The sequence below is a fragment of the Gorilla gorilla genome, chromosome 17 (genome assembly GCF_029281585.2).
Source record: "Gorilla gorilla gorilla isolate KB3781 chromosome 17, NHGRI_mGorGor1-v2.1_pri, whole genome shotgun sequence".
NCBI classification, from domain to species: domain Eukaryota; kingdom Metazoa; phylum Chordata; class Mammalia; order Primates; family Hominidae; genus Gorilla; species Gorilla gorilla.
In genome coordinates, this window is record NC_073241.2 from 46,831,191 (window position 1) to 46,843,004 (window position 11,814).

General features: G+C 48.6%; 1 protein-coding gene across 8 annotated transcripts; it reads right to left on the reverse strand.

The window, feature by feature from the left end:
• Positions 1–693: 693 nt before the first annotated feature.
• TGIF1 (TGFB induced factor homeobox 1) lies at positions 694–11,555 on the reverse strand. 8 transcript variants are annotated; one of them, XM_063699433.1, is made up of 4 exons: positions 9,018–10,718; positions 8,583–8,906; positions 2,524–2,750; positions 694–1,739 (listed from the first exon to the last, which is right to left on the reverse strand). In XM_063699433.1, the coding sequence occupies exons 2-4, from the start codon at positions 8,596–8,598 to the stop codon at positions 1,164–1,166; spliced, it is 819 nt and encodes a 272-aa protein (XP_063555503.1). In that variant the 5' UTR covers positions 8,599–8,906; positions 9,018–10,718; the 3' UTR covers positions 694–1,163. The 8 variants fall into 8 exon arrangements, with proteins under 8 accessions (XP_063555503.1, XP_030859614.1, XP_030859620.1 ...); XM_031003754.2 differs by lacking the exons at positions 8,583–8,906; positions 9,018–10,718 and adding an exon at positions 11,300–11,555; XM_031003760.3 differs by lacking the exon at positions 8,583–8,906 and having other exon boundaries at positions 10,509–10,664.
• Positions 11,556–11,814: the final 259 nt, after the last annotated feature.

The window sequence follows — 11,814 nt, forward strand, 5'->3', positions numbered from 1 at the left end:
AGTGAAAGGAGCAACACCAATTCCCTTCTGGCCATCTGGGCTTTGTAAGTGATTGTCTATCCCAACAAACTCCACTTGTACATAGCACCATTTTTTCACAAACTGTGACCTTGGAAAATACTCACCTAATAAACTGACAATCCCACCATAGACAGAACCCCACTGTTTATTTCATCATTTTAGAAAACACTTTTGAGATGTTTTAAAAGGTAATTTCTCTGCAAATACTATGCTACATTTGAATACAAATGCCTTAACTAAATGTACCACTGAACAAAGGTTATTTTAAAGGGTAACGTGGAAAAAGGGCAAGAGATTGCTTGCGTTGTTTTCTTCTGAAAACTTAGCAATAACCGGATGCTTCAAGACTTTTCTTTATAACATGGCCACGTTTTAAACTACGCAGGACAGATCAGTAAGGGATTTAGTGGCTAGCTAAACACTAAAATGATTCATTTCAATTTGCCATGCAGTTTAAGTAAAGCTCTAAGGGCCTGCTATGCCTCCTATCAAGAGTAAATATCACACATCCTGTTTATGCAAACTGGCTTGTTGTCCACAGGTTTTCAAAGAGCTGGTGACACCCCCTAACACTGCACCCTACCCCCCCAGCTTCCTGCTCACTGGGGTGCTATATTCCTACTTATTTTTAAGAAGCACCTCCCTCAACAGAAATACTCTGAATTACAACAATTTTTAAAGAAAATACTTTATTATGTCATGAAAAAAAGGCATCAATCAACTAGATTCATACTTGTTTGAAAAAAAATGGAAAATTTATTAATTAGACAGTATGTGGGCATCCTGTTCCACATGGGAATGAGAAGATGCTATAGGTTCTCTAAGTATTGCACAGTCTGAAAAAATAACAAAAAAAGGGAAGGGGAGGAAAAAAAAAATCACATGATATTGGGAACCATCTCACATTATGAATAATCTACCAAGAAACATTTAAAAAAGAAAACCCTTTGTTTCTACAGTAGCTTTAAGTTTATAGTTCTTGGAATGACTGTATTCCATTGAAGACATCTCAGTAACAGGAAGCTGTTTTAGCAATCCCATGTGCAAATATTAATAAAAAATATATAAAATAATGCAATTCATCTCTTGCCTTCACCCCGGCAATCATGACATTTCTGAGAACTGTTTTGCTTGAAAATGGGTTAAGCTGTAAGTTTTGCCTGAAGCTCCATCTCTGCAGCCCGTTTGAGTGCAACATCCACTAGAAGCTGAAATCCACTAAAGTCCTGGTTGAGGTCCGGTGGAGTAGGGGGAGGAGTGTTGAAAAGACCACTCTGTGTATTCGTACTTGGTCCAGATTTACACGTGTCCTCTGGGTACACGAGAGAGGTGTCTGTGAAGTTGTTGGCCGCTATCTGCTGTATATCTGTGTTTTGTCCCACACCAACCGACTGGCAGAGAGAGAAAGGGACATCTTTCAATGCAGTCACAGTGGTATGGCAGATCACTGATGGACGAGCCAAAACTGATCCCGGGGATGACGGCTTAGGAGACAGTGGCCTCCCTAGGGTTGGGTTTGGCCCAGCTGTACAGGAATGAAACGGGGTCTCCTCTAGAGCTGGCATGAAGTTTTTGATGCCCATCACGGACTCCACAGAGCTCGTTTCAGAAATCTTGGCCCCACGGCGGGAAATTGTGAACTGATTTGGATCTTTGCCATCCTTTCTCAGCATGTCAGGGAGGAGCCTGCGGCGGGCGTTGATGAACCAGTTACAGACCTGAAATCATATTGGTACGCTTTAACACTTTCCTCATCCACTCAGCCAACAGGTTCTGAGAATGTTCTATGGGGTACCTAATTGATCTTGCTCTCTGTATTAAAGAAAGCATGAAAAGGCTTATCTGAATTTACAATGTTATTTCAAGGTATTTGAGCTCCGCCAAGAAAGCAAGCTACCACCTGTCATAAGCCTTCTAGTTTCTAATACAAATTTCCTTTTTTGTCTCTTCATACTTAAACCTTTTCAGGACGAAGAAGAAGATATAAAATCTCAAATGCTTAAAAATGATTTGAGAGAGAGGTTTACTTTTTAACTCTCCCCATTTTAACCTATCACCTACTGCCCCAACATTTAAGTTAATCAACTACAGGAAAACCTCTCCTTATGAAAAGGGCCACTCCTCCCAGTAACTGATTTTTCCCAGTTCAAATGACTATGTCAACAGACATAACATGAATTACCTCACTGAAGTCATCCTTGTTTAAATATCAAACCAGTTTCCTGGACAATAGAGTAAGGTTTAACCTCCTTTTAATGTCTGTTGCATAAAGGAAGGTTCTTTTAGGCATGAAAGGAAATGCTATCTGATAGATGACTGTCAAGTGTTTCTGTGTTCTCTAAATAGCTAGTTATTAGCTTTTAACACTATTAAGTTTACAATAAAAAGATATTCCTTCTGTCTTTGAGTGGCAAGGAGCTTAATGACTTGACACACAGGAATGCCATAAAATGACTTTGAAATTAAAAATGCATCCGTAAACCTCACACTCTCTTTCCTTACCTGTAGTGTAGACAGGTGTGTTTGCTGGGACAGCAACGCTTTTTCTTGCTCTGAAGGATAGGCATTGTAACGGTGCTCATACAGCCAATCCCGAAGAATCTGCACAGACTCCTTCGGTAGGTTGCCTCTTCTCCTTCTCTTGCCTGAGCCAGCGGATGAAGAAAGGTCCAAGGGAATGTCCATGCTGTCCTCATCCTCAGTCTCACTGCCAGATGCTGCAACAATACCTGGGAAAGGACAAGGGCCAGTTGTCAGTTGCTTTGTAAGCACAGCAACTATTGCAAAGCTCACTTACGCTGACCATTCAACGTAACCATGCTTTCCCAACAACTGAGAGCGAGGAGAAGGAGCAGTGTTTTCTGTCCTGAATTCAGGGTCCAAGTAAAAGTAGTTTGACTAGCACCACATGGGAGGTTCTCAACCAAATGCCAGATGCCTTTTCTCAGCCACTTTCCTCTAGGATTCATTAACTTCTCACATTCCTTTTGAATGATGGTCAGAAAACTCTTTCGTCTAATCATTGGAGGAGACAAACTGCACCCAAAATGAATAACCTGCCACATTTGAAATAGGAAGGGTGCTGTCGCAGTTGGAATGTGCCTACCAACCTTCTTTCTAAGATCAGTGCTAACTAGGAAAAGCAACCTAACCAGTCCTAACGTACATTTTAAATGCTACTCTTCCTCCTTCCTCTACTGAAGGTTTGAAATAAAAGGGAGCACTCGTACATTTTTTTTTTCACGGATATAAGGAAGGAAAATTACATACTACGCTGAACCCAGTTAGTATTCTAAAGGTAAAACACATGTTAAAATTTTCTGCTAACACCATGCATGGTCATTTCTTATTCATTGCTATCTACATTTATTCAAAGGTAGACATCTGCTTTAAATGGGCAGTACTAGTCACCTTTTATTAAATACGACCATTTTCAGTTTCATCACACAAAAATATTTTTCTACTACTGGTACTTTAGTAAGGTCAAAAGATGCCTAATACCAAATGAATTAAAAATGTCTCCTAAATTTCAGCTACCAGTTTGATCTCAACCTAGAATAGAATACTACATATCAATAAGCAGAGTTCAGTCTTAAATGATTACATGACAAAGGAAACTGAATATGCAAGCCCCAGAGGAAGCTCTTTTGGCTGTAAGTACTTTAATCCTGCCAGAAATTTTAAGAATTCACAAGCCATAGAGAATATTTAAATCACAGATGGACTGGGTTCAATAAAGCTTCAGAACTGGCCTTTACAGATATTTAAACATCATTCTGAACTTTAAAAAAAATTAAATAACAAACGCTATTAATTCCACCTTTCAAAAACTACAGCAGGCTACTCCGAATAACTAAAGAAATACATTCTTTTGCTTGTAGACAATCTAGAATCTTAAAAACAGAAATGAATTACAAACAATGGCATGCTTGAAAAAATCAGTACTTCTATATTAGGGGAAGTAATTAAAATAACAAAAATGTAAAAGTAAGCATTTTTAGCTTTGTATGCTTTCTTTCCTCTGTAGTATGTAATTTTGGTTGAAAATATGACTTGACCTTAATTGAGCCAGTTCCCCTTGACGGGAAATAAAAACGGAATATTCCTCTTAAGCTAAACACCATGTTTTTTAAAGGAATTTTTCCCACCCTTTTAATGACTCTGACTTGGTGACACATTTTTAGTTTTGGACTGCAGGGGGCAGAAGGTGCTGCAGGGTATTCCTACAAAAGGCAGAACTCTCCAAAGACAAAGTAAAGTTCTAACAAAGAGGTAGATGATCTTGCAAATTCACTTTAGCTCACAGCTTAATAAACAGCTACAAATAAACCGCACAAGAATCCTAAGTTTTAACTGCCATGTATTTGAAATTCCCCTCCCCTGATGATTTAAGTTTTTAAAAAGTTTTTTAAAAGTGCCCATTTAAAACTGAAACTACTTTCACTATTGGCAAGACGAGACTTTCAAAACCCATATTGAAATTTGGGTGAAGAACTATTAATAAAATAGCTTAAAGAAATTATAGCTGAGTTCCTGTCTCACATTGGCTTTAATAATTAAAGAAATTGAACTTTTAAAAAAAGTGTCAAGTTAATTAAATGACTAAAGCAAATTTGAATAAAGCAATTTGTTTAAACTCTCCAGCGTCTGAAAAGCCAGACATTCTTCTCAAGGCTATTATCTCCTTCCTTTTTTTAATCTAGAAAAAGTGTGAAAATTTGCTCATTGAACAGTGAATTCCCAACTGTAAGTTGGTAATCACAAAGAGTTTGAAACAAAAAAAGCCCCTGAAGGCTGCCCTTTGATCTGCTTGCCTAGTTTGACAAGAAGCCTGATCTTTCAGAATAGGTTAGTGACACACAAAAGCAGGTTTCAGTTAAGCAACACCAAACTGCAGCGCGACTTTACTCTGTTCTCAGTTCATTTAAATAAATGAATGCCAGGCCTCTGGAACTCTTAACAAATATTTCCAATATGTGCACAAAAGCTGAAGTAACAGGAAGTTAAGACTTCAGTGCCTTGGCTACGCCAGCTGATATTTCACTGCAGTAAAACCACGTTTGCTGCTGTCAGGACTGTTTTCATTAAAACTCTCCCTCCTGGTTGTGGCTCAGCTTGGAAAAACAAAGACTTTTTTCCTCCTTACTCATTTCCTATTGTAACAGCGCTTTTGAAAAGTTTCCCGGTTAAGACTTGTTTCCAAACGTCTTGCTTTGCTTACACTTTAAAAAATGTGGCGGTGGGGAGGGTGGGGGCAGGATCACAAGCTTCTTTCACGCTATCCACATACAAGGAAATGTTGTGGAGAAAGCCACAACATGGCCTGAGGATCCCACCGCTCTAAGCAAGCGACCTTGTTCCTGCACTTTCTTTTTTTTTTTGAGACGGAGTTTCGCTCTTGTCACCCAGGCTGGAGTGCAATGCCGCAACCTCGGCTCACCGCAACCTCCGCCTCCAGGGTTCAAGCGATTCTCTTGCCTCAGCCTCCCGAATAGCCGGGATTACAGGCAAAAGCCACCACGCCCGGCTAATTTTGTGTTTTTAGTAGAGACGGGGTTTCTCCATGTTGGTCAGGCTGGTCTCGAACTCCCGACCTCAGATGATCTGCTCGCCTAGGCCTCCCAAAGTGCTGGGATTACAAGCGTGAACCACCGCGCCCAGCCCGCCCTGCACTTTCTTTTCTGAATAGCTCGGTAACATCATGAGACAGGGAGGCAGGGAGACTTCGGTTGTGAAGAGACTCTAGAAATAAGATTGATGGGAAAAGTCGAGATGCACAATTAGGAAAAAGCAAATTTAACTCAACAACTTTCCTGACCAGAAGTTCTCCTTTGAGCTGGGAGCAATGTCTCTTGCCTGTAATCCCAGAACTTTGGGAGGCCAAGGCGAGAGGATTTCTTGAGCCCAGGAGTTCGAGACCAGCCTGGGCAACATAGCCAGACCCGGTCTCCAGGAACAAAAGAAAAAAAAAATCAGTATCTCCTTGGGAGAAGCAACAGGCATTGAACACTCAAGCCACCAAATCCAAGGTATGGTTGGCTACCCCAGCCAAAGAGAAATCCCAAAGCAGGAATTCAACAGTTAAAAACTGGGAGCAAAAAGACTTAGTGGATTTTCCTTATCGATCCTTCTCATTGTTTTTAAGTCATTTTAGGAGATCTTTTGGCGTCACTCTCAGCTTTCTGGGAGGACACACTATTATCACAAACCAGGCTTACCCCGGGCTCAGGAATGGAGCTGAAAGTGCACTTGTTTTAAGAAAACTTGAAAAGATTTGCAGACTTTTATAAGACAAGACAGTAAGGAGGGCCCGACTTCCTCAGGAGTCTTTCCAGAGCCGACGCGGAAGGCTCCCCCCTCCCAGGTAGTTTTAGAGAAGGACCGCGGAGGAGCACGGGGAGAGGGAGGGGCCCAAGGAGGAAAAGCAAGTAGCTTTTGTTCTTGAGAGTTCCCCGGCCTCAAGTGAAACAGGCCGGCCCGCACACTGCACGAGTTAGCACAAGCAAAGGAACTCCAGGACCCAAGAAACTAGAAATGAGGCCGTGAATCCCACTTTCTCGGAGGCCTGCCCACCCCAGACGACTTGCCAGGGAAACCTAAAACGGGAAAGAAACCCGGGTAACCTCGGCAGCCTCGGCTCCCCCAACGAGCCCTGAACCAGTCGCAAAGTTTCCCCTTCAGCCCGTCACCTTTCATTGTTTCCATGAGTCGGCGCCGAGGAGCTGGACCCTGTGCGCCCTGGGATGGGGACCGCGGAAGTTCCCACCGATGCGGCCGGCGGGGCCCAGCCTTGGTCCCCAGCTCCGGGGAGAGGGCACGCGGCTGCGGGCAGCGCGCCGGTGGAGGGGGGGGGGCGCAGGAGGACCCCAGGAGTGCAGAGGGGGTCGCCAGGGAGGACCACGGCGCTGGGGGAAGGTAGGCCAAAGTGCCGCGGGAGAGTCGGGGCGACGCCAGAAAAGCCGTGGAAAAGGAGCACTGGGGATTCCCGGGGTGGGAGGCGGGCCATGGAAAGTAATCAGAGCCGCCCCCGCCAGAGCCCGAACAATGCGGGGAGCCCACCCCGGCAGACGCCCGGCTCTGCGCTAGAACCATCCTCGAAACACAGAGCCCCTCACTTATTCCGGAGAGGCCCACCACAACAGACAGCGCGTCTCTCTAGACCTGTCAGCCCTCCCAAGGGTCGGCACGGCTTTCACGGGGCGTCTCGGACGCTCCCCGCGCGTTTTCTCCCAGGGCCAATTCCCTGTCCCGAGTCCTCCCTCCGTCCCGCGGGGAGGGGTCCTTAGGGCGTTCTACCAACAACGACTACCAGTTGATCCGAGTTTCAAGTTTAATTTCACTCTCGCTGGGAAAGCCTGGCGGCAGAGGGAAGCTCCGCGCGTTTCAGGGCCTCCCACAGAAACGCAGCCGAAGGAACCCCGCTGGCCTTGAGGCTACCCCCCAGGAACGCCCCCCAGCGGGCCGGGTCTGAAAGAATGTGGAGTTCCAAACTCCAGGCGGCTCCCGGGCATGCGCAGTAGCGCCGCCCCTCCCGTCCGCTTCCCGAGTGATTAACTTCTGTTTTGAACCACTCCACATAAATCACAACAGAAACGCCACCTCCAGCCCACAGCGGAACACTCGGGGGACCTCCCAGCCAGGGACTCAATTTTTGTTAACTTCAAAAGGGACTTCACATTCTTTGACCTTTCGGGGTGTTTTGTGTGGTTTCTCCACCCTTCGTCCCACTCCGGTGTATTTTGTTTTTAAACCAAACTGACGGCAAGTTTTAGTTGTAAAGCTTCCAGAACACTTCGTGGAAACAATGACAGCCTTGCTCTTTGCACTTACAACCAAGCCTGCTTGTCACATTTGGACGCATTTTGACTGCACGCCGCTTGAAGATGCTGGCCCTGGGTGCTAACTCTTCCTCCTGCCCCAAAATTCATCGTGGGAAAACTTTTAGAGACTGGGGATTTGTAAAAGTCTAGCTTTCCAAAGCTGTTTATACCCGAGGGCGATGAGGGGGTCCAGAATCGCATTCCTTCGATCGTAAAAACACCACATCCCTAAAGAACAGTGCTAGGGCCCGGCTGGAGTAGGGGGGCGGCGGGGGCGGGGGGAGCCTAGGAGTGGAACTTTCAGACAAAGGCGCGGCGGTCCGGCGGCCCCGGCCGCCTGGGTCCGGATCGGGAAAAACGAGGTGCTGGGTCCTCCCTACTCGGACCCCATATCCCCAGCACGCGAGAAAGAGCGAGAAGCCACGCGGCGGCTGGGCCGAGCGTGGGGTGTCGGCGGAGACAATGAAACTTGCAGGCGCACAAACAAGGCGCTGAGCGTGTTTCTTGACAACGTGCCAGCAGCGTGGAGAGGCTCGCCCCACAACAGCCCCTCGTGTTGTGTCTAGCAAGAAAACAGCCGCTGCCGTTTCAGACGCAGCCTCAACAAAGAGCACGGCCGCCACTCCAGCATGAGAGCCCCTGGGCGGAAAAGTCCACCAAGTGACTCCGCGCGGCGCGGCCCGGCCAGCACGTTTCCCCGGACTCGCGTCTCCTGGTGCGCGCAGCCGGCGGCCGCCTTACCTTTCTTGCCTTTCATTCTGGATCTCCCCTCCCAGCGCGAGGCAAGGCTGGGGTCTGGAGGGGCCAGGAGCGGGGACACAGGGGATAAGCGAACGTCTCCTTCACAGCCGACTCTCCCGTAACTTGTAGGACGTGCTCCAGCCGTTATTGCTAAACAGGGCGCTCTGATCCCAGGCGCCCGCTCCTTGGGTGGAATTCAAGTGACACTTGGGCTTCCTCCCGCCGGGATCTTCTGGCAGCCGGCCGGGGGCTCTCCTTCGCCCAACTCTCTCCCCTCCCCTCTCCGCTCCTTTGTTCCCTGCTCCTGCTCGGCGCACCTCGGCGCTGTCAGAGTGAGAGAGGCGAGGAGGGAAGGTACAGGAGGTCCTGCCTCCGCCCCCAGCCGCCCGCCCCGTCCCCCTCCCGCCCCGCCGCTCCTCCGCCCCTCCCCCGCACCTTCCAGCCGGGAAAACTGGACCGAGCGCGGCGGCCGCTGTCACTCGTCCCTCGGGGGCGGCGGTGCGGACGCGGGGGGTGGCCGGGTCCAGAAACACGATCCTTTCCGCCTGCCGCGCACTGACCGCCCGCATCCCTCGCCCGGCGGTGAGGGCACCAGCCGAGCGCCCCAGGTTTCTCTCTTGGGCCTTTATTCCCGGGGCTGGCGAGGGTGCGTTTGGTTCGGAAACTGCAACAGATGGAAAAAAGGACACCTCCCTCCTTCCCTCCTCCACCCCCGGGAAGAAAAGCCTCCCCGTCTCGTTTTTGACAGCTGCCCCGAACTCTACTGGCCCTGCTCTAGCCGCACAAGACAGCCGCCTCTGATTCAAGGGGCGGGGCACGGGAGGAAAAGTATTCGAGACAAGAACCAACTTCTTCCAGAATGCGCGGCTGCCATTGACACGCGGGCGCGGCGCGGCGCGGCGCACCCTTCTCCTCCCGGGGCTCTTCCTCCAGCAGCAACAGTGGGAGGTCGGCGGGGGTGGGGCGGGGGGGGAATGATGAGACACAGCCTAAGCGAACGTCTGTTCCCCCGGGCTAAAGCTGCGAGTTCCGGACTGGATTGCAAGGCAGTTTCGAAATCTGACACGTTGCGGACAGACACTTGTCATGCTCACATGCTCTTTAAACGTCTCTGCCTGGGGACGGCCGGGCGCGCGCCTGCCTCGCCAAGACTCCGCCTGACACCCCGAGTCGCCGAACCCCGGCAGCGGCCACTTTTATAGCTAAGGGGTGACCACGCCGTGACTGCTCATCTGTTTCGGTCAACAGTGTCTACTCTTAGGATTGGAACCCTGCTAGGGGATCCCTCCTCCCATTTCAAACAGAAACTAGCCATTAAGTAAACACCCGTTCCTGTTGGCTTATTTTGGTCCACAGTTAGGAGGGATCCAACAGGAGTTTCTTGATGAAACTGCGCTTTCAAAGACCAGATGCTGTTTGGCTGACTTGAAGAAACGCATGCCCCCTCCTCTGGTTCTAGTTTTCGCGTGGTTACGTCCTGTTGTTTTGAAGCAAATGAACTGTCACATGCCACACAATGAGACTTCCCCCATCACTTTAAAAAAAGGAAAGAAAAGCCCCAAACGTAAATAGGCCTAGCAGAGACAGCGCCCGGGTCTGCCTCCAGTCTGGGCTCTGTGCTGTTTTTGTTCGGTAACCTCGGTGGAGATCCCGGCAGAAGAAACTCTGTGGAAATAAGATTAAACCCGAGGAGTACTAAGACGGCCAAGGGATAACTAACTCGACTTCGGAGCGTCTGTTTCAGGATTACGCCGAAAATTAGAGCCAGCCTGCCACCCTCCCTCAAAAAAAAAAAAAAAAAGACACCCCCGCCCCTAGAATGCGTGGAGGCCAGAGTTTAAAAAGCCTGGGTGGTTTTTCCAATTACAGGACTAAAATGAATCAACAGGGAAAAAAAGCGTCTCTCTAAGAAGGCAGCAACCTTACGATTTTTTTCTTCTGTGGTTTGCTGACTGCTCGGCACAGAAGAGAACACACATCTAAAACGGCTCGGGGGGAACGTGGTCCTGGGGAGAAGCCACCCGCCCGGACGCTGCCCTGCAACTGCCGGGAGCACAGTTCCTTCCCGGACCTGGCTGCAGATGAATCAGCTGCTGCGCCCGGTGCGGGACAGATGTGGCGCAGGGAGGGGGCCAGCGCCCCCGCCGCCCGTTAGAGGGCCGCCTCGCTATTTCATTTGAAGGGTTGTTTGTGGCTGGGATTGGTGGCTCATATCCGCTGGGGAGCCGGGAGCGGAGGGAGGAGAGACGCAGGGAGGAGGAGCCGGGGGCTGGGCGACGCTGCGACTCCGCGGCCTGAGTGGCAGGAGCCTCGTCTGGAACCGGGCGGTTACTGGGGAGACGCTTTGTTTGCTAACTTCGAAAGCGGCTTCGGCTGCCTCGGCCGCTTTCGAAGCCACTCCACAAAACACGCCTTCGGTCGGTTTAACGCTACCTCCCCCCGCCCGCTTTAGCCAGCTCGAGACAAAAATGTTTCCCTCTTCCCCGTGGTTCTCCTTGGCCACGCGGTGGCTCTCATTATGTACACAAAGGTAGCTTTGCTTTCGTCCAAGTGGACTTGGCTAATGACTGCGATTCTCAGGCAACCGAGATGGAAACCGAGAATTGGAAAGGGTTTATAGCTTGAAAACAAACTTTCCAGGGGAAGGGGGGAGGGGCGGAGACAATTAAAAGCCTCTTTCAAATTAGGGGGAGGAAAAAACGGAGATGTGAACTCACCTTGGCTAGAAGTCAGGCTTGATCGGGCCAATGCACAACTTTTGCCCGAGCAAGTCATATCCAAACAGTTATTAAAGCTGGCGAGGCACTCCAAAGAGAAACACTGGCACAATTCTGTGATGCAGCGAAAGCTTATAGCCCAACCGCTCCCGTAGATGCACCCCCACTGCCTCCCCCCAACCAACGCTGATCTCAAACTTGTTTGGAGTTTTGGATTCTTAGTGCATTCTGGGAAGAAAGTGCCTAGGGTCAGCGCAACGTAACAAAGGGAACAGCCTCAAAAAAGTGGGCTTCAGATACCAGCAATTGCTTAGGCTATTTTTTGTTGATTCGTTTTTCTCGAGGTGGAAAAACAAGTTTCATTTCTAGCTCTGTCAGTCCCTTCCAGTCTCGGGGCCTTGCTATAAAACGGATTCAATGACTTTTAAGATTCTTTCCAGTGCTTTTTGTTTTTTTAAGTATATAGATTCAAATTTGCTACATATTATTTGCTGATTCATATGAATGTTACTTGA